The following is a 21772-nucleotide window of genomic DNA, read 5'->3' as shown; positions in this document are numbered from 1 at the left end:
ACATGCATGTTTCCATACAACCCCATTCAAACCTAATATTGTTTGCCAGGAAACGGAAATAATTACCGACATACTCTTAGGGAGTACATCCTTTCTTAGCTTTGCTGGCAAGGTCACCATGCAGCTCCAGTTAGCGCCCATTGACACAAGTGGCCAAAAAATAAAATCCCTCTCTGTCTTTCTGATGACAGAAAGGGTTTCGCAGCACGCAGCAGCTTCCCCCTGTGAGTTTGCGGTGTCTTGTTCTGCAGAGATTTGTGTTCCCTGTCCTCAGCATATCATAGCAGTATTAAATCCCAGCTATGCCCTCCTCTAACCCTGTCATCTGGAAAAGTCCCTGACCTCAGTGAGAGAGAGAGATAGAGAGAAAGAGAGAGAGAGGGCAGGTGTGACTCAGCAGCACCACCTGTGAATGGTCCTGTCAACATCAAGGGCAACATATCCGTTATGGAGTCCGTGTTGCCTTTAAATCAATTTGAAAAGTCAGTTTGTTTTTCGGTGTTTTCATGTACAACATTGCTTGGACTAAGTCTGATGGAAGGAGGGCTGTCAACAAGAAGATTGGGAGATTAACAAGGAGGGAGTCTTTTCTCTGTGTGTGTGTGTGTGTGTGTGTGTGTGTGTGTGTGTGTGTGTGTGTGTGTGTGTGTGTGTGTGTGTGTGTGTGTGTGACAGGGAGGGAGGGGAGGGAGACAGAGAGAGAGAGAGAGGGCTTCCCAGCATGGGGCAGAGGGAGGGGGGTGAGTTGGCTGGTTGGAAGGGACTGAAATGTCCTTCATATAAGCCGGTGACAAAGTGGCAAGCATTGGCCCCCGGGAAGCAGAGATCACAGCCAGCAAACAGAGAGAGAGAAAGAGAGAGAGGACAGAGAGAGAGGACAAAGAGAAACAGAGAGAGAGAGGAGAAGACCAGAGCAACGAGCACAGACGCTGGATTCACAGCAACACAGCGGAGAGACACGGAGGAAACACTCTCCAGCAGACGAGCAGAAAACCAGAAGAAAGTATCCTAATCCACCTCATCCCACCGAAAAGGTAAAGATGAATACACGACGATGTAAATGTAGAAGGATTATTGTCATTATCACAGCAACATTACAGTTTGATATGAGATGACATTACATTAGAAATATGCTCTGCTACTGAAGGAGAAATTAAAATGAATGCCATAAAGTACGTCGAGGTCAGTGTAAACTCTCAAATGAGCACCCCCAGACTCCATGGAAAAAACTGGTCATTTTGATTTTAGTTATTTAGTTCCTAAAGGTTTTAAACATGATTCAGCTGTGCATTAAAAAAAAATATGCTCTGCTACATGAGATGAAACTAAAATACCATTAAGTACCTACCAGACTCCATTGGAAAAACTGGACATTTTCTTTAAGGATTTGATTTTTCTAAACATTTTTTTCAGACAATGTTATTCAGCTTTACATGAAAAATATGCTCTGCCACAGGAGATGAAAACAAATATGCCATAAAGTGCATACCAGACTCCATACCAAACTCTTTTAGTCATATGTTTTGGTTTGATTTAGATGTTTAAATTGCAGCTTTTCTTTTAATGTATGCTCATAATATGATGAATGATATATAGCCTGCTGCCTCAGCTTCACTGTGAGTATGTTTTATAGAGAGCTGGTGTGGAGTGATACGAATTCCTTCTATTTTTCATTTTCAAGGTTAGGCCAGCTGCTTCACATTTAATCCATCGTTTTATATTGGTACATTCTTGTCAAAAAAACGTTAGCTGACGTTGTTGTTCAGCAGCTAGCTCAGAGATTATCGGCTAATGAAATTACTGATTTAGCAGAGGGGGTTAACACTTTTGCGAGACACTGTAACCGTGTCACATTCTCATTAGGGGCTGAGCCCCGCTTAAAAATTCGCCCCTGATATCGTACGAAAACCTATGCACACATGTCACATTACAGTTAGGTTGAGCGCCATTTACAGTTAAATTTTGCCGAAGAAAGGTTACCGGGACCCGGCTACAGAGCTCCATGAGCTGCCGGTCGTTTCCAAGGCCGTTGCTAGTTGAGGTTAGTCAACAAAAAGTGAACTAACAGAATGAGCTGCAGACAAATGAGTCAAAATATCCCTTTTTTTAGAAATTTAAATTGTGCAAAACAACAGATGCGTTCTCTCCTCAAAAGTGACACGGAAACTCTGTTTTATTTTAAATTAAAAAAATATCAATACAAATTAATAACAAATCCCACATCAAATAACTAAACAAATAGAAAGAAATCTCTTCAAACGAATAAACTAAGAAGCTGTAGTGACGTCTGAAGTCAAAGAAAGTGAAATCTAAAGTAGAATACGCCCGAGGCTGTTTAGTTATCTTTTCTCTTTGTTGTGTGATGTCAGGGCCACACCGGTGCTGCCCGGCGCCATGCGGCCAAGTCCAACAGATTTGTTTAATTTGTGTAATGTGGGCTACACACATCGGCCAGCCGCTTGTCAGATTAACAACTACGCATGTCGTCTGTCTCAGCACGGTGCCTGCAGTCTCACCTAATTAGGCTCACCCTGTTTACTAGGTCACCACATGCAGAGCACACACGGAGGTAAACAGCCGGCTCTCTGGATCACTCACACTGTAACTCGCTTAACGCCATCATGAGTGTAATTAGGAGGTGTGAGAATAAGGATTTTACATCCAACGTGTTTGAGTTTAAAGTCTGTACAGGTACAATACAATACAATAAGTATTTCTTCTGTGGATGTAATATTTCAAATAAGATAAGATAAGATGAGAAGTAGTGCTGGGTTTTTAAAAAAAATCAAGTTTCCGATTCAAATCGATTTTCATTTGAACGATCATATATCGATTCATAAAATCCAGATCAATCTCTGTCTGTATCATATGAAACTAGAAGAACTGAGGAATCCATTGGTACCAACTATGTGCCATTCTAGCTTGTCAGGAAAGGGGTTAAATAACGCTCCAAAGAGGGCATGGCCTTTTTAAAAGGGGTCCCTTGGACTCTCACCACAAGATATCTGAATGAAATGTCCCTCAATACTGTAGAATCTTTAGAGCTGCACTTTATTGTGACTTGCTGTAGTGTACTGTATTCGTATTAAATAAAAAGTACATTAGTGTTACTGCTTCTGGGTCAGTTCTTAAATGTAGAAATTGACTGATGCACACTCTGCTCTGAGTCTTTAGTTTCTGGCAGACTCTCTCACCAAACCATTTATGTGTCACTGTGAGATGTGTTTGTGTGTATGGTGTGTGCTGTTGTACACGTGATTGTGTGTGCTTTCTCTTTGATTGCTGGTGATTCAGGGGAGAATGTGTTTTGTCCGCTGCTCTTTTCCAGACCTGTTTTTTGGCTGTAGAGATGGGTGTCACATCTCGCCCTCAGTTATTTGTTTGCGCGTATTTGGCGGCTGCACTGATTGGTGGAACCCGCTCCGAGGGGGTGTGTCTTCAAGACGGCAAGCACAAGGCCACGCCCGGCCCGGAGCCACAGCTGAGGGAGTGTGGGCTGTACGCTGACAGTGAGTGACTGTGTTTGTCTTGAGCCACTGCATGTTTAATGGTGTAAAGACAACCTGTGATGAAAATATCAAACTTAATCTCTGGCCTGACTGCTGGCTGAAATGTTTTCCCGTCTATTGCTGCTGACAGATAGCTGCTGCACAGAAGAAGACATCCAGGACATCTCCCATGTTCCCTCTGCGAGCAATAAGAATGATCCCTGGGACAAGTGTGGGCCTCTGAGTTCAGAGTAAGTCTTACCCAGTATAAGTACCCAGTATATGTTCAGACACAAGGTATTAGATATATTAAAGGAGACCTATTATATACCGTTTTCTGGTTCATATGTGTAGGCTATTTTGTGTTTTGTTTTTAATGTTCAAAAAACCCTTCTCATACTGTCTAAATATACCTGTATTCACCCTCTGTCTGCCATGCTACAGAAGCGGGTGAAGCAGATAGAGTCGAATGATTTAATAATAAAAAATAAACTTACAACCAAAAGTCCGAAACAGGCGGAGAACTTGAACAAAATCCAAAAGGGAATGGGGAATAAGTGGAAACGGGCAAGACTCAAGCACACGAGGAGCAAAGTAGGGATAGACATAGGGAGTAACGACGACAATCGGACAACAGACAAATAAAGCACAGAGACTAAATACACAAGGTAACGTGGGTAGTAGCGAGGGATGGGTGACACGAGGGCTGATGATGAACAGGTGGAACACATCAGGGCAGACAATCACAAAGGTGGGAAAACACACAAGGCAGGAAGTAGAACACGACACCAGAGAGACAGAGAGACTACCAAATAAAACAGGAAACTGACATGACAGGGGTGACAGGACGACAAGGACTAATAACACAAAGACTACTATAAGGGCTACAGGGACACACAAGCACAGAAAACTCAAAAACTGTCACACGGTCTAATTAAGTAGTAATATAATTAATATAAAAGTAGTAATATAATTAATATAAAAGTAATATAGTAATATAAAACTAAAAGTTTAAAGGCCACTGGCCATAGAGCAGTACCGTTGTAGCCAGAGATTGTCTACAACTGAGTATATAGCGAGACTTACTGTTTGACTGTACCGTCAAAAATCACTAATAAAGACTTCTGAACAAAATTCTACACAACTAGACATATTCCAGCAGGAATTAAACCCTGAATTGGGGATAAATTAACAATGTCGGCTGCCAATTTTACAGCTTCCCACATTTCTAAGATTCTTTTCAAAATTAGGCCCTATGCTCCCACATTTACTTTTTCATGAATTTGTATCAGATTTTATCCCCCTAACCCTAACCCTAAAAAATGTTGTGGGAGGAAAGGACTTAAATTGAAGGGAAATGTAAGAACACAAGACCTAATTTTGAAAATGTCCTACAAATGTGGGATGACATAGGGTCTAGATTTAAGAAAAATCTTAGAAATGTGGGAACATAGAACTGTGGGAACATAGGGCTGACCCCTCCCCGGGAGTTAGCATGTAGCTAACTTTACATATAGTTAGCAATGGATTGTAATGGATTATAGCATATAGCAACGCTTTCTACTTTTAAGGAGGCAGATAAAGGCTTCTAAACCAAATTTTACACAACCAAGCATGTTCAAGCAGAAATGTGACCCGAAATTACCAAGATTTGCAGTCAAGATTATAGCTTTCCCTGACTTAGCATGAAGCTACATGTAGCAGGGCATGTAACGTAAACAATACGGAGCCGAGCGTAGGAACAACTGTTGAAACCGTTCTTTTGAATACGTTAACCTCATCATTTGAAGCTTTGGTCATGTTTAACATGAACGCCTGACATTTTGACATCGTGGATTTGTCGGGAGATACAGAAAAGCATAATAGGGCTCCTTTAAACAGCATAACAAGGCTAACGTAAGATTTACAAATTATTCATATATTTGAGTTAATCTACAAAAATGTATTATTTGTATGTACTATTTACATATTTGTGCTTAAACAGTCAGTACTTGCATATTTAAATGTTTAATTATTTACATCAGCAGTTAAGAATCTACCTTTGTGGATGTCCTCACATTTCTCTTAGCCCGTAAGTTACGACTTAAAGTCACGACTCACTACTTGGTAGCATTCCAGGCAAAGACAAACCCTTCTAGCTAGCGGTGGCGGTAGCTAGCGGCTACCTACCGTTGATGTTAGCTAGCGCTAGCTGATACTAGCGATTTCTAGTTGGCAACATATTTTGGGCTTCATTTAATAAACATATCCTGTAGTAGTACACAATCGTATGTGTATTATTTTGATTAAAATGTGTGGAATTACTTTACGTCGCCTATTTATCTCTATTTATTTCTATTTCTCCCCCTTAATCACTAGCGTCAACAGGGGCGCCATTGTTGTTTATTTGTGTGTGACGTCAGAAACTGTAACTGGGAGAACAACCATCTGGTACCAGTTCACAGGGAGTAAGTTAGGGCACTTTCACGGGCAGAAGGTTGTGAAAACACGAGTTATGGGATGCCTGGAACGCGCCCTAAGTTCTGGTACAGTAGCATCTGATTGGTTACTTCAACTACATGTGATCGAGTGAAACAAGGAAGTGTTGTTGTGGAGCGGATGAAGTGGGAAGAACAGTAAAGTGCTGCTTAACAAAGTTATCCGTCTTCTTATTTAGAGTGATACAACCACAACATATGGAATTCCCTCATGTTACACTAATATCCACTCCTACGTCTAGTCATCTTTACCTGTCTTGTGACTAAAGTTTGCTGAGTCAGCCCTCACAGAGTAAATAAAGATTTAAATGTACAGTATGTGTCATGATGTTGGTACAAACTGTCCCCCCCTCTCTCTCCTCAGGTGTGAAGGCTTCCTGAAGCGCGTGTCGTGTTTTTACCGCTGCTCCCCTGATGCCGCGCGTTGGCCTCACCCCCACCGCCGCTCCTACATCCAGGCCGTGCCACTCTGCCACAGCTTCTGCCGTGATTGGTGAGGCTGCCAGAACACATTGCCAATCAACTCTAAATCAAAATCACTATCCGTCCCCCCTTCAGAGAGATTACCAGCCAGTGGGACAGCAGCGTTTTGTGTCCTATAAACGGCATCAAACAGTGGCTGAGTTCCACATCTCTTACTTTTTCTGTATACCTTTAGTACTGTATGTACTGCAGCTGCCCTTACAAAGTATGTACTGTTGCATGCAGTATTCATACAATTGTGACATATAACTTCTTCATCACATTGCGCCTTGAACTTTGACCATCTAGCACACATAGAGACAGTGGGTATTTAAGTCCCGCCCCCACCGGAAGGGGGAATTGCTCGCCGCTCTCCATTGGACTGCATTTATATAATGCTTTTCTAGCTTTAGCAACTACTCAAAGGGCTTTAACACAGCACCATTCACCATTCTCTCACGCACACACACACACACACACACACACACACACACACACATACAAGGTTCCACCTGCTCATCAGATAAACATTCACACACCAATGGCGCAGCATCGGGAGCAAATATTCAAATATTTTATGTTTAAGAATTGACATGTCCTTCTTTCAGGTTTGATGCCTGCAGGATGGACATGACGTGTGCTCGTAACTGGGCCAGAGACCCACGGGGGCAGAACTGCACTGGGACCTGTGTTCAGTATCAGCAGGTAGGCTGTGATCTGTGATTGGCTGCTTACATAACCTGGGATCTTGAGGTTTTTGCCATCTGGAGAAATCTGACAAATGGTGCTTGAAGCATGGCTTTTTTTAAGAGTGTACATCACTTCGGTCCAGACTTAAATATCTCAACAACTACTGAATGGATTGCCCTGATATTTGGTACCGATATTCATTCAGCTTTGATGATCCCTCAACTTTTTGTATACTTCTTATCAGGTCGAAATGTGTCCCAAACACCTGCAAAACTGATGTAATTCTTATCAGCTGCACTCTAATGCTAATTAGCAAAGTTAGCATGTTCAACTAAGATCAACTAAAGCCTTGATCCTACTGCGGTATGAACGCAGGGATAGAAACCATGACTTGGCTAGTCTGGATCAACGAAAGTTCATTTCCAGGATAGAGCGCTTAATTATCTCTGTGTTTTGCCGTCTAATAATTCTCTTCGCTTCAGGAAACAACAACAAACTTTGAGCTAGCAAGAAACACGCTGAAATGGCGAGTTTTTAAGAACTTTTGGATGGTGCAACAAGGCAGGTCTGCTTGGTTCTTTCAGGGAATGGTTGTAAAGATTTTACAAAGAATATGCAATCCCATGGACAAAGTACACACAGAGATACACTGGTAACAGCCAATGAGGTTTAACCATGTATCAGCTAATTTAAATAGCTCACGTTACTGTATTGTGTCAACAGTTAACTTCATTTAATATTGTATGAGGCGTTTTCTTTTGCGGGGTGCAAATGTTCCACCAGAACCAGTTCCTTCCTGAGACTATTTAGCAGAATCACCGGTGCTCGGTTCTGAGCTTAGCGCCACCCAAGACAGCTGTGATTGGTTTAAAGAAATGTACAAAACCCAGAGCATTTTTTTTCTCCTATCCTGCAGTGTATCCGTGGTGTAGCCAGATGTTACTCCCCAGCACTGTGGAGATAGAGCTGGCAACGTGAGACTAGGGGCCCTATCTTTATCCCTTAGATCATTAAAATAGGGCCCTAGGACTGTATCGAGCTATTTTAGTATTACTAAGAACATACACTGATGCATTATGTGAGCCTAGTACAGTCTGCATAGATTTTGTAAACCAGGCAGCATAGGTTTGAATCCCAATGACGGAGCTTGTCATTCGAGCCATGTGCTGCATGTAGAAGGTCAGATACTGTGTCACAGTCTACAGGCTGGTGGTCAAGTGAGTGTGCGGTTAGCGAAGGGTTAACAGCACAGGGGCAGCTCGGTGGGCTGAAGCGTGAAAAGGTTCGGTCCTGCTTCGGTGGGCAGAGGCCAGCTGGGCAATTTAAAAAGAGCACAAGTTACAGAGGGGCTGGTGTGCTGCTATCTATCTATCTATCTATCTATCTATCTATCTATTTGTCTATCTATTTATATATACATACATATACATTTTATCTCTCCTCCTCCCTGTTTTCTCTCTTTCTCTTCTCCTTTATCTATCTGTCTCTCTTTCTTTTTTGTGTGTGTCTCTCTCTCTCTCTCTCTCTCTCACACACACACACACACACACACACACACACACACACACACACACACACACACACGGAGAGAGAAACACATCAACAAATGAACACACACCCAGACACCAGACCTATAACTATTATGGCTCTCTGCTGGATATTAGATGATGACTGGAAAGGAAAGATTTAGTGAGAGAGAAAATACAAAGACAGGATGTGTGTGTGTATGTGTGTGTGTGTGTGTGTGTGTGTGTGTGTGTGTGTGTGTGTGTGTGTGTGTGTGTGTGTGTGTGTGTGTGTTGTCCTTGTATTGGTCCATTTTCATGTAGGATGTCACTAATGGCACAAAATAAGCTCCAATAAATTGAAGTAGCTCTCAAAATGTGTTTTAAACCGCTCCTGAATACAAAGAAATGAGTCACCGCTTTCAGTGCATTCAACAAATCAGCCTCTCTTCAGAGAGACGGCAAACAAGTGCCTGCCTCTCGCAAACATAGTTGGAGGTCGCAGCAGTAAAGCTTTATTTTGTTTCCCCATCAGTCAGCAGAGATGTGAGATTTCACAGCGGGCCTCGTTGTCGTCTGAGCTCACAGCACTTTAGAGATGTGCTGCACAGGAAAGCAAGCAACAAGTCCTCCAAACACGACCATATGGGTCATTTCCCCCCATACCCCCGGCTATTTAGGGTTGGGCATCGTTTGGATTTTAACGATTCTGATTCCAATTCCGATTCTTCCTTCCGATTCCGGTTCTTATCGATTCTCAATTCCAATTCTTTGAAGGGTGCAGTTGAATGCTCAGCCAGCTGGTGCCTCGGCCATACTACCTTTACCTTTCATCAAATCGCCTGAAAACGACACCAGGCTGCTACAGTATAACCATACAGACCTCTACAAACCAAACAGCAGCGGATATTTAGCTAGCAGCTTAAAGCTATAGTGCGTAGTTTCTGTCTCCCCCATGAGTAATGACAACAAAACTGTCTTGCGTGAAAGTTTTTGCAAGAGTGTTTCATTTTGCAAAGGGTCTGAGGTGTTCTGCTAATTGTGTGTAGTATTTTAAAAAACCCATCCCTGTTTTTAAAGTAGTGCTTAAGCAATCGAAAAAAAACTGTAATCCTCCTGGAACCTTTTTTCCTTTTATCCTTGTTGGTGTTTCTCCCAGCTTCTTAAATTCATGCAAGGAACAAAATGCAGGTGTGTAGAATAAATATGCACAGCTACAGGGAGGATTTGTGAATGCTGTAGCTATCAATTTGCATAGAAACAAGCCAATGCATTTTGAGGCAACACAAACACACACATCCACACACACACACACACACACACACACACACACACACACACACACACACACACACACACACACACACACATCCACTGCATGCAAAAATCCCTCTGGCACTCTGTGTCTCCCTCTGTCTTTGTACTCACTGCTAACATTATTTGCCAACCAAGGACTGATTTATCTCAGCATTACACTCTTTCTGCGCCGGATTTTGTGGGAATGAGGTTACATCTGCAGAGAGTGTGTTTGTGTGTGTGTGTGTGTGTGTGTGTGCGTGCGTGTGCATGTGTGTGTGTGCCGAGCGTTGGCACACTACACATCTACAGCGACATCTGTGGATCAGATATAGGGAATTAATGTTCTGAGGAAGAGGGAAACGATCGTATGAGGTTACTGAAGCTTACAGCTTGCAAATTACTGAGTAAATATTGTGTACATGCAAGGTACCAATGAAATGTTAACCGGGATGAAATACAGAGAATACGGGGGTAAAAAATGGGCATTTGGGGGGATCTATAATAAATTATTTTGTAAAGCGTTGTGGGTGGTGATGACGCAGTGGGTATGACACACGCCTGTGGTGTGGGAGATCTGGGTTCAATTCCCACTGTGATACATCAACCAAGACCTGAGCAAGACACTTATCCCCTAGTTGCTCCAGAGGCGTGTTACCTCTGATATATGTAGCAATTGTAAGTCGCTTTGGATAAAAGCGTCCACTAAATGACATGTAATGTAAAGCCTTTTTAAGTTACGGAGAGATACTACAGGCAAACACATCATTTTTCAATGTTAAGGTTTTGGGCTATTTCCCTTCCATAGCATGTCTTCTTTCAGACTAAATGGGTGACTGAAAATGGGTCAGGAGGGTTAAACGGTTCGTTGTAAAACAAAACGGAGACCCAAAAATGGAAGGTGGGTGAAGAGACAGGCAGCCTGGGTGGAGAGTGGTGGTCAGGATGCAGATCGTGGTCGACAGGTCTAAGCGTGGCAGGGCTAAGAGCAAAAACAGATCCAAAAAAGGACAGGTAAGTAGGATGCCAAAACAGCAAGCAAAAAGTTTAGCAGGATAGGAGCCGAAGGTTCAGCCTGGATGCCAGCCGAACTTAGCCCCGCCCACAACATTTGAGGTCGGGAAGTTCGGTCTGGACTTGATCCGCTGTGGAGCAACAGCAGAGATTGATAACCTTAACGATGGCTCAGTTCCGTCAAGTGTCCCAGTAAGATATTTCAGTGAGTCAGCATGCACAATACCAGGACCTCTCCTAAGTGGAATGCAGCCATCATTAATGGTTTTGAATACACCTGTGTTTTTCCTACTATGACATGTCAACATGTCGGCCGTGAAAAAGGTCTATGGAATCGGAATAGCAACGCCCAGCAGGGCAAAAATGATACGGATTATAAAATGCCATTAACTTTAAAGACTTACAGGTGAAAGGAGTAAATGAAAGAAAAAGTTGATTACTAACATTAAAACAATCATTTTTTGTATTACAAGTTTTCAGAAATTGTCTTGTTTGAATATGCAATTGAGGCATTATCTAATGCCTCATTTGGTGAATTTAGGAGAAATCTACAGATACAAATACACAAAGTAAGTAAAATAAACACCTTCATTTGTATTTACGATGTTTTTTTTGCCCCACTAGTCTAAAAGAAGACATGTTTTGGGAGCAAAATAGCCCAAAACCTCAAAATTGAAAAATGATTATGCCTGCAGTGTCCCAGCTTAACTCAATCTTTTTTTTAGGAAATCTGTTGAATATTGTCTTGGCTTTAATAGATAAGAGAAAATTCCCCATAAATTAACCTTAACCACTTGGGGTCAAATGCCTAACCCCAACCAATCGAGCTGCTTGGCGTGGCCGTAGTGGAATTTGGGACACTAAACTGCATGTATGCCTTTAAGAAGTATAACTGTTCAATAAGCATAACTGTGGTCATTTGAGCTCCAATATGGATAATTTCTATTCAGTTACATAATGAAATGAAATTCAAATTCTGATCTTGACCCCAGCCGAAATAATCATTTCAAAAGACGACTGCTATAAGAAAAAAATAATCTTTTCATCAGGGTCACTGATTAAAGTCCTGCCCTCTTTTTCTTTTCACACCATGTGTGATGTTGTAGGTTTTAAGACAGAGAAGGGCAGAATTGAATAAGATAAAGATAGGAAGGACACGACAGAGCCCCGGGAAATTTCAGTATCTCACTTGTTCGATCACACCATGCCGTCTAAAGCCACTTGTGCTCGTACTGAATTAGCTTTGGCAGCAAACCATGTCCGCCTGGGGGAAGGACAGAAGTGTGTGTGTGTGTGTGTGTGTGTGTGTGTGTGTGTGTGTGTGTGTGTGTTATGAGGTCGCTGCAATAAGACCTGAGCATCAGACAGACAGTATAAATGTAGTGGAGAGAAACAGCCGAGAAACAACCTCTTTGTCCTCCGAACACGGTAAATATATTACAGCTTTTCCTCCTCTGAGCCCCCTGTGCGACTCCGTCTTTAATCCCCCAACAGACAGGACGATGAAAGGAAGCAGACGACAGGGTGGGGGTGGGGGGTGGACGGGGGGGGTGCTACAGAGAAACAGGGAAAAGAAGGGAGATTTACAAACAGCGAGTGCAGCGATAAGCAGGTAAAGAAAATAAGATTCAGTGGAAGTTAAGTAGGGGACAAAGTGAGCTATAGCATGAGACAGAGACGGTGACTTGGCAGGGCCCTGGATCTTATAGGGTTGTAAATTTCTTCAACTTTGTATCTCTCTGACTGGACCGGCAAATCGGTGGAGTAAAAGTTCTGTTACTGGGGAAATATCACCTTAGTTTTAAGATCAGTAATGCTGTTTAAGCCAAATTCCTACTCTTCTTATGCAACACATTCTCATAAACGGGTTTGTATGATGTAGTATGTACGTAAAATACATGCACACCAATTCGTATGATATCCTACGAAAACTAGGCGACAGAGCTCCGTCGTATTAGCGTCAGTTGGTAGTTGTGTTTAGCCGCCAATAGGTGACTGTGAGACGGGTACAGGAAGTGCCAGATGACGGTCCACTCCGCCAAAAGGTGACTGCTAGCTAGCTCCAGAGCTCTGGGAGCTGTCGGTCGAATCAGCGGCCGTTGCTAGTTGAGTTTAGCCGGCAAAAGTTGACTGTGAGGCAGCTACAGGCACCGCCAGATGACATTCCTTTAGGAGCCGTGGCAGTTGAGTTTAACCAGGAAAAAGTAAGCGTTCTGCAGTGACGACAAGTTTAGACACCAAAACGACTTAGAAATCTAGACCACCCTGGTGTCATATATCGGGCTCAGTCTAGCAACTCTCCGTTGGCTTGCGAGCTGGAAAAACCAAACTCTACTCAGGCCAATCACATCGTGTATAGAGTCGGTGGGCGGGGCTTATCATAATGACGGCAGAGTTGCGACGGTTCTGTGTTAATTCCTTCCCTGCTACTTGAAACCAAAGAAGATGGCGTATTTGGAATCGGCTCTGGCCGCGACTCTGGAAGACTTGGAGTTCAGAACAAAGAACGGCACTGAAGTCATTCTTAAAAAAGGAAGATGTGTTCGGAGTTTTGCCGACCGAATACGGCAAAAGTTGAATCTATCAACTAGCGTTGCTCTGGTTGGTTGTAGCGCTGTCCTATTGCGTGCAGAGGGAATTTGAAAGACAACCGTTTATCCAACATCTCTATGTGGGTCTGGCTTGTCAGGCTAACACTCCCGAGAAACGAACACGTACTTCATGGGTGAATGTCTTGTGTTTTCCCATAGACATGAAAGTGCATTTTTTTGCAGTCATGCACCCCGACCTCCTCCCTACACAGCGCTTTACAATCTTATACAGCAGCAGTCATTGTAGTGCTGACAGTAATATACATACAAATTACCGTGCTTTACTTTTCATAGCGATATGTACGAACAGCATGACCTATGGTATATAACTTAAAAATAATAAAATAATAATATCAGACAATTTTCGCCTCTTTTTAGTCGGCAAGAGTGAAAAAAGTGTGTGTGTGTGTTCTTGTTTAACTATATTTGTGGGGTCTAAAAACCGGGAATACAGTATACTTGTGGCCAGTGTTTGAATTACGTGGGAGCCAGAGGGAGCTGAGCTCCCATAGAGTGAGGACTGGCTCCCATGAAAGCACCAAAGTCAAAAATCTGAGGGGGTCTCTCATATTCCCCCCCATGGAAAAAAAAGTGGGTTCCCCCGAAGGCCACGGTATAGTTTGAACACTGCTTGTGGGGTCCCGACAGCTTTGTGGGGCCAAAATGCTGGACCCCTCAAGTTTAAAGGGCTGTTTGAGGGTTAAGACTTGGTTTTAGGATTAGGGTTAGAATTAGATTATGGTTAAGGTTAGGGTAAGGGTTAAGGTTAGGCATTTAGTTGTGATGGTTAAGGTTAGGGTAAGGGTTAAGGTTAGGCATTTAGTTGTGATGGTTAAGGTTAGGGTAAGGGGCTAGGGAACACATTATGTCAATGACAGGTCCCCACAAAGACAGTGCCACAAAATTGTGTGTGTGTGTGTGTGTGTGTCACTGAAACTTCACTAGCTTCACCAAGTATTCTCTAAGCGTGTAGTCTTATGCCGTTTCCAGTTAAACAGCTTAAATGTTGAATTTTGTTTTCTCCTCTTCAGTCATGCAACATCTCTTTTAATCCGTGTCTTATTAGAGAGAAGTGTAAATGTTCATGCTCCAGAAAGCATAAAGCTAATGTCAGCAATAATTGGAGTTTTTCCTCAAAGTACAACTTTATAACAACGGGTAGCGCTGTAATGAATTTCCTATCAGATAGCAACACAAAAGGTACAGAAAGTGACCTTTCCGATTAGTTTAGATCTGTCTGTCTACTCTGCACGGCTTGACAGAATCTGCCGTAAAGAAGGCGCAGAGATGAAGTCTTTCAGATACCAGTGTGAGCTTTGCAAGGTCATCATGTCTTATAATTTTCTCTCAGGTGGAGAGAGGTGAGGTGAGGTCAGCGAAAGAAAGAGAGAGAGAGAGAGAGAGAGAGAGAGAGAGAGAGAGAGAGAGAGGCAGACGAAAGCAGCTGCCAGGTGCCTGCAGCTCGCTCTCACACCTGGCAGAGAGAGGGTGTTTGTTTTCAATGCTGGCGCTGCCCTGGAAGCGATATTATTAATCTGACTATGGCTACGCCAAGATCCGCCCTTCAATAGCATTTATTGGCCAGGCTTCCATGAGAACGCAAGGTAACGTAACCCCATTTGTTCAGGTCCTATCTCCTGACCAATCGCCTATCCTAAACATAACCACTCGAGGTCAAATGCCTAACCCCAACCAATCAAGCTGCTTTCTAGGGCGGGTCATGGCGTGGCCAAAGTGGGATTCGTAATTTTGCCCCCCGGAAGGCCAAAATCAATTATTCATATGGAAGTAAATGAAGCATGCCCCCGTTCTGCCCCCTAATCTCTTCACTTCCTGTAAATATGTGTGTGTGTGTGTGTGTGTGTGTGTGTGTGTGTGTGTGTGTGTGTGTGTGTGTGTGTGTGTGTAGATGTACCAGAACGGCAGGGATCTCTGCGAAAGCCTGTGGGGCGACGCCTTCATGACCGTGGAGGATGAGCCGGAGGATGTGGGAGAGGCTGGAGAGGTTGGAGCTGGGGGGGGAGGAGGAGGCGTCAGCGGCGGTCGCCCCTGCGGCTGCCTGACCCTCAGTCCCTCGGACAAAGACGTGATGGCCGCCCTCAGGGCGCAGCAGGATGACCCGGAGGAGCTGGACACCACCAAGACGGGCCTGCCTCAGTACCGAGCCCCGTGCAAGACGAAGCTGCCCCTGCAGGCCAGGGGCGGCCGGAAGGGGAACTCGGTGCTGCGTAAGCGCTCCGTCATCGTGGACGACATGGAGGGCAGCGGCAGCGGCTTGTAGAGACGAGTGACAGATAATACATATTTAGAGGTTATTGTAGTCTCTTGAAACGGAGTGGTAACCTCGCTCCTCTTACTAACCTTACCACACAGACCTAAACTGTCATTATCGTCACGCTCTACATATAATCTCTGTGGTTTTAAATGATACTAGATAGACCGAGAAGCACTTTGAATAAACACCTGGGTCAGTTATTTGAACTTACATGTAAACAGCCAGGATTTAAAAAAATAAATAAATAAAAAGAAGCAATTACTATTAAATCAAGGCAAAATCCTCAGTTCTGCAAGGGCTCTGACATCAGTTATACATCTATTGATAATATCCCATAATGGCTGCACAAATGCTTTATTTGCCAGCTAACAATATGAGGATTTTTCTTTTTAAAATAGTTGTATTTGCTCTGTATGGCTCAGTAAGCCACATCACTGACATTATGATATGACGTGTGTGAAGTCTGGCACTAGGAAATGTGAAGTCCTTCAGTATTAATGCTTGTGCATGAATCAAACATGTTATCATGAACTAGTGGACTTTTCATGCCAGTATTGTGTACATGATGTACTTAACTAACCTGCTTTTTTCTTCAATCAATTCTTCTGTGCATTAGTCAATTGTTGAATACAGATGTTACTCTTGCGATGCCGTGTCGTGTGGCCTACATGTCTTTAAAGTGCAGAAGGTCCTCCAAACCATACGACAACATAGGTTGTTTATTCCTCCGCGCTAATATGACCCACAGGAGCGTTGTCCGTCATCATATCTAAACCAGAGAACGCAACAGTCCCATTTTTTTTTACATAAAGGTCGCAGTTTCAAACACAACGTTAACGTTGTGAAACGGTCCTATAGTTTGGTTAGCTTTAGGCACCAAAAACTATTGAGTTAAGTTTAGAAAAACACCGTAGGTTGGGTTAAAATCAGACGTTCCTTCCCTCATGGTTACACACGTGACGCTCAAAGTGACATTCCTGAAGTTTAAAAATCAATATGACGCAGTGTTGTAATCGAGACCACTCAAACCGAGACCAAGTCATCACCAAGACCACAGTGTATCTGGACCGAGACAAGACCGAGACTTTGAGGGGTTGAGACTGAGACAAGACGGTACGAGACCGAGTCAAAACCAAGACCAGATTTGTGTTAGACAGCCAGAGCTTCTTCTCCTGTGTCCCGCATTCACTTTCTTGGGAGTGTGTGTAAAGGTGGCGGAGATAGATATAGATTAGATATGAGTCAAGTTATTGGTTGCATTTGCAAGTTTTAGCACTATAGGCCTAAATCAGACAATGCACAGGCAATTTAGCAAAATCCATGCGGTTGTGGTCTTGACCGGTCTTGAAATAAATCCTGAGTCCTCTTTACCCGAGTACTACGACACTGCTACGATGTTCTTAAAGTTAAAAAGCAATTTACGGTATTTTCTGGGATTTTCAGTGAACAGTCCATATAAACCCTGATCTTAAGTCCTGTGTTGGTTAGAGCCATCCACCACCCCACCAACCTACCTGCTTACGTGGAAAGTTGGCGCTCTTATACTGATACTGTCGTCCTACTCCCTGCTTTCCCTGTCATAACTACTACAGTCGCCAATAGAAACGTAGACATGAGTTGTAATTTCTGCTTGAACAAACAACCTATGGGAGCGTTTTTGGGGAGAGGACAAAAGGTCACGCAGAGTAATGATGATAATGAATGTAGCTTTCAAACAGGGATTACTGGCCTGCAGTGTGAGGGATCTGGTATGATAATGACAATGGAAAGAGGCATGCCTAATACCCGAGGGAAGGTTTAATATTCAGAAACAAATCTGCCTCCAGAGTAAATCCTGCAGATGCAGCATTCAAAGCAGCAAAGGTTGTTCTTGTAGTTAGATCACGTATATCTCCAGTGTACTGTGGATTTTAAGTTGTGTATTTCTAGAGCGAGGCATTGTTAGATGTAAATGTTTTGTAAAAAACTGATTTATGGTAAGCTTGCTGAGATGGCGTGTTTCTTTGCTTTATGTTCTCAATAAAGACAATGTTTCTAAAAGCCAACCTGAGCCATGAGTCATAATTCTTCTGGCTGCACTTTGCAACAACTTTTTTTATCTGTAAGTCCCCAAAACGATGTGTAAAGCCTAGTCAGGTCTAGTACAGTGGTTCTGATGTACCCTCACAGCGCTGACAGATTAATTTATCAACACCATCAGTCATGTTCCAAAAGTGTTCATAAAAAGTCAGATTTCCATGTCTTTTTTTATCATAAAGCAGGTGGAGGTGCTGTATAAATACTGTGAAAGTATCAAAATGATCAATCCACAGAGAAATGCACACAGCCCGTATTCAGAAACTGTGCCTTAAAGGTACAGTAGGTTAGACTTATAAAACTACCTTTCTGTCATATTTGCTGAAACTGACCAACCTATGTTCCAGTAGAACTACATGAAGCAGGTCATAAAATAAAATAAATAAATAAATCCAGCTCCTCTGGCACCACCTACAGCCTTTAGTGGGATTTGCAAAAATCCACAGCTCCCTGTTCAGATGCACCAATCAGGGCCAGGGGGAGTGTCTAACTGCGTGTCAATGACTGCTCATGTACACGCATTCATTCTCCCTTGTGGGGGGAGGGGCTTAGGAGAGTGTTTTGGCCTTTAGCGGAAAGGGGGGGAGGGACTGAGAAGTTGTCGATATTCAAATTTTTTGGCTAAGACCTGGATCTTCACAATCCTACCTACAGCACCTTTAAACGAGCCGTCACAACAACATAGTTGATGTCACAACTATGTGATATATAGGTAGAAAGTGCCGCTACAGTGCCGTTACAGTCATTCCCCGACTGTAATGATGATGCAGAGACGCAGAGAGCACAGATAAGGAAGATCCAAAACACGTTGACCAATCACAGCAGACTGGACTTTTCCTGGAGTGGGTCTTAAAGATACAGGCGCTAAAACATAGCATTTAATACAGCTATATTCAGACAGACGGTATGAGAAAAAATAATGAGTTTTCTAAACATTTAAGCACGTAAATATGTTTTAGTAGAAACCCAAAACACAAGTGTCTAACTGAAAATGAGGAAATATAGTATATTAATAATAATAATATAATAATATTCCGCATTTCAATTTAGGTTCACAATAAATTTAGGCGCACCTAGTTTTTGTCGTTTTTTTCCAAAGTTTTTGGTGCTTTTATTTTATTTGTTTACATTTTTGGTGTTTTTTTTTAAAAGTTTTTCACGCACGCCTTTTACGGCGGTTTATGCATTTTTTTCAATGCTTTAGGCACTTTATTTTAACGTTTTGGACGCTTTACTCAATGTTTTGCCACTTTTTCGGAAGTTTTTGGTGCTTTTTGCAATGTTTTTGTCAATTTTGGATGTTTATGTCACTTTTTCAGACAATGTTGACGCTTTTTTTCGGCCTTTTTCCAAGTTTTTGGCGTTTTTTTCAACATATTCATCGCTGGCTGAGGAACGTTTTTGCCAAACTTTTTTGGGGCTTTATGAGGCCCAAAATGTAAGTGAGAAGTATATGAGACATGCAATAATACAGTCAAAAAACTTGACTTTTTCTCTTAAATAAACACATGTCAATAATCTCTACATGTCTGAACCTTGATATGATTCTCATTTTCCAGTCAGGCCCTCTGGGAGACTGAGTTTGACCCCCCTGCATTATGGTATTATGGTTTTTCAGTATCAATGAAAGTCTTGAAATTCACACAAAATTTAGATGAAGATTTCTGCATGTATTCTTTATCAGGGATGGTGAATTTTGCAAAAGAGTAGCCTTGTTCAGAAATGGTACTGTAATACTTTCTTTCAGAGTTTCTATAAACCATGCAAGAAACATTAAAATGCTTTTATTAAGGAAAGTTTTGAACAAAGTTTTACGAGAATATGGATTTTGCAAAGGAGCCTTTTTCTGTATTATTAACAATTCATTGTTACTCTATAAAATGTTAAAGTATAAACTTTGGCGACTACAGACATGTGAGTGGTGTAACTCAACAAATGACAACATACATTTTTGATACTGCACATGGTCCCTTAAAAAAAGAATAAGACAACAAAATATAGTCTTTGTACTGCTTAAGTGTTCTCATGAACCATTCATGTAGTGAAATTCATTGTCTGCATTTAACCCATCCTTCAAGGGAGCAGGGGGCAGCCAATCACAGCACCCAGATCAAGGGCACTGCCTGGAGAACCTAGTACATGTTTTTGATGGTGGGGGAAACCGGAGCACCCAGAGGAAACCTACGCAAACATGGGGTGAACATGCAAACTCCACCCAGAAAGGCCCTGGAACGACCTAGATTCGAACACAGAACCTTCTTGCTGTGAGGCTGCAGTGCTGACCACTGGGCCACCGTGCTGCCAGGGTCCTATTTTTTACCCGGCGCAGCCCAAAGCCTGACCAAACTGTCGTTGCTAGTTTAAGACCGACACAGTTGTCAGTTTCCCGTCCAGCGCCCACGTTGTTTAAATAGCAAATGCACCTGCACCCATCTTTGTGCTCATGGGCGTGCTGGTCTTACAGGGAGGTGTGTTCAGGTGCATTCTGGGAGTATTGCTATCTTGAGGCAGCGGGAAGTGATCGTGCCATTGACCAACAGAAACCTGGTCTAAAGTCAATAACGCAGCATTTCATTGTTATTTTAACAGAGCATTAGTAAAATGCTCCTAGGCTCGTGCACAGCGCGTGTAGACTATGCTTGTTACGCATACAGGGACACACAGCAGCACGCACATGCAGGAGATTACAAATAAATATATTACGGTGCAAATCCTCCATCGTAACAGCAATGCATCAAAGGTCCAGTATTTTAAAGGCTTTTAAAGGGAATGGGAGATGATCTCTGATTGGTTGATTGTATGTTACACCCAAAACACACCTCTGATTAATGAAGACAGGCGCTTCACGCTGTGCGCTTAGATCGTTAAAATAGGGCCCAAAAAGTCTTGCACTGTAATTCATATGTTTTCCACGTATTTATTACTGTATGCGCCATATTGACCGCTGCTGTAGAGAATGCTCTGGACTGCGTAGGGAGGTCGGGGAGGATGTTTCGGTCATGGAACACAGGAAACATGTGTTTGTTCTCGTGATTTAATAAACTAAACTGTCACGGCTTCTGAAAGGACCGTCATCTGGCGGTGCTTGTACCCAGCTCACAGTCACCTTTTGTCGGCTAAACTCAACTAGGAAATGGACAACGGCCGACACGAACACACGCGCCTATTAACTGGATAATAAAGCTGTAAAGTAGGCTATCTTTCAACTCAGGACAGCGCCACTTCTCACAGATACAGATGGGATTGGAGAAGTTTAGCTGACACGTAACCGCGATCAGCTTCGTGGGAAATTAAGAATCAATGCCACTGACATAACCAATCGCATTATGACATACGCTCCACTCAGCACCAACTGCAATGTTTAATTTTAAATGAATGTAGCCTACTGGCAGTCTGGCACACGGTATCGGCGCCTATGGCTCTGTAGCCGGTGTCACATAACCAGCCGTCAGCCGCCTCATTTTGTAGGATATCATACAAATTGGTGCCTGTACCGTACATTTTCGTACTAAATTGCACGAACCCGTTCATGAGAATGCGTTGCAGGCAGGAAGAATTTACTGCATTTCAAGTTTCGACACTGTACTGTAATACTTAATTCAAATACCGAAACTGTGACTTCTCTACACCATGCATCAGAAACCTCGGAGCTCTGGAGATAGAGATCCTTACTTCTTCTGTGTTCTCTCTCGATACACCACTGCTGGTTGCACTGAAATCTACCTCTCTTGAATATTGCCAATTATAACTCCAAATGTCCAATAAGGCATGAACTAAGACTAGTCTTGTTTCAGCGGAACAACAATGACCTTTATGTGAAAACTAATGAAATCAAGCCCAGCTACCGCTCCATGTTGTCATGCTGAGAAACATTTGACCACAGTGTTGGCGTCTCTGC

The 21772-nt window shown here is 42.8% G+C and overlaps 1 protein-coding gene across 1 annotated transcript; it reads left to right on the top strand.

Annotated features, from left to right (window-relative positions):
* Positions 1-767: 767 nt before the first annotated feature.
* Positions 768-17843, top strand: rtbdn (retbindin). The gene is made up of 6 exons (XM_028599752.1): positions 768-1034; positions 3329-3509; positions 3640-3739; positions 6330-6458; positions 7036-7132; positions 15433-17843. Exons 2-6 carry the CDS (start codon positions 3350-3352, stop codon positions 15802-15804), a joined length of 858 nt encoding a protein of 285 aa, XP_028455553.1. The 5' UTR covers positions 768-1034; positions 3329-3349; the 3' UTR covers positions 15805-17843.
* The last annotated feature ends 3929 nt before the right edge of the window (positions 17844-21772 follow it).

This window comes from Perca flavescens, chromosome 15, assembly GCF_004354835.1.
Source record: "Perca flavescens isolate YP-PL-M2 chromosome 15, PFLA_1.0, whole genome shotgun sequence".
NCBI classification, from domain to species: domain Eukaryota; kingdom Metazoa; phylum Chordata; class Actinopteri; order Perciformes; family Percidae; genus Perca; species Perca flavescens.
Note: the sequence above shows the minus strand (reverse complement) of the source record. Positions and strands in the feature narration are given on the sequence as shown.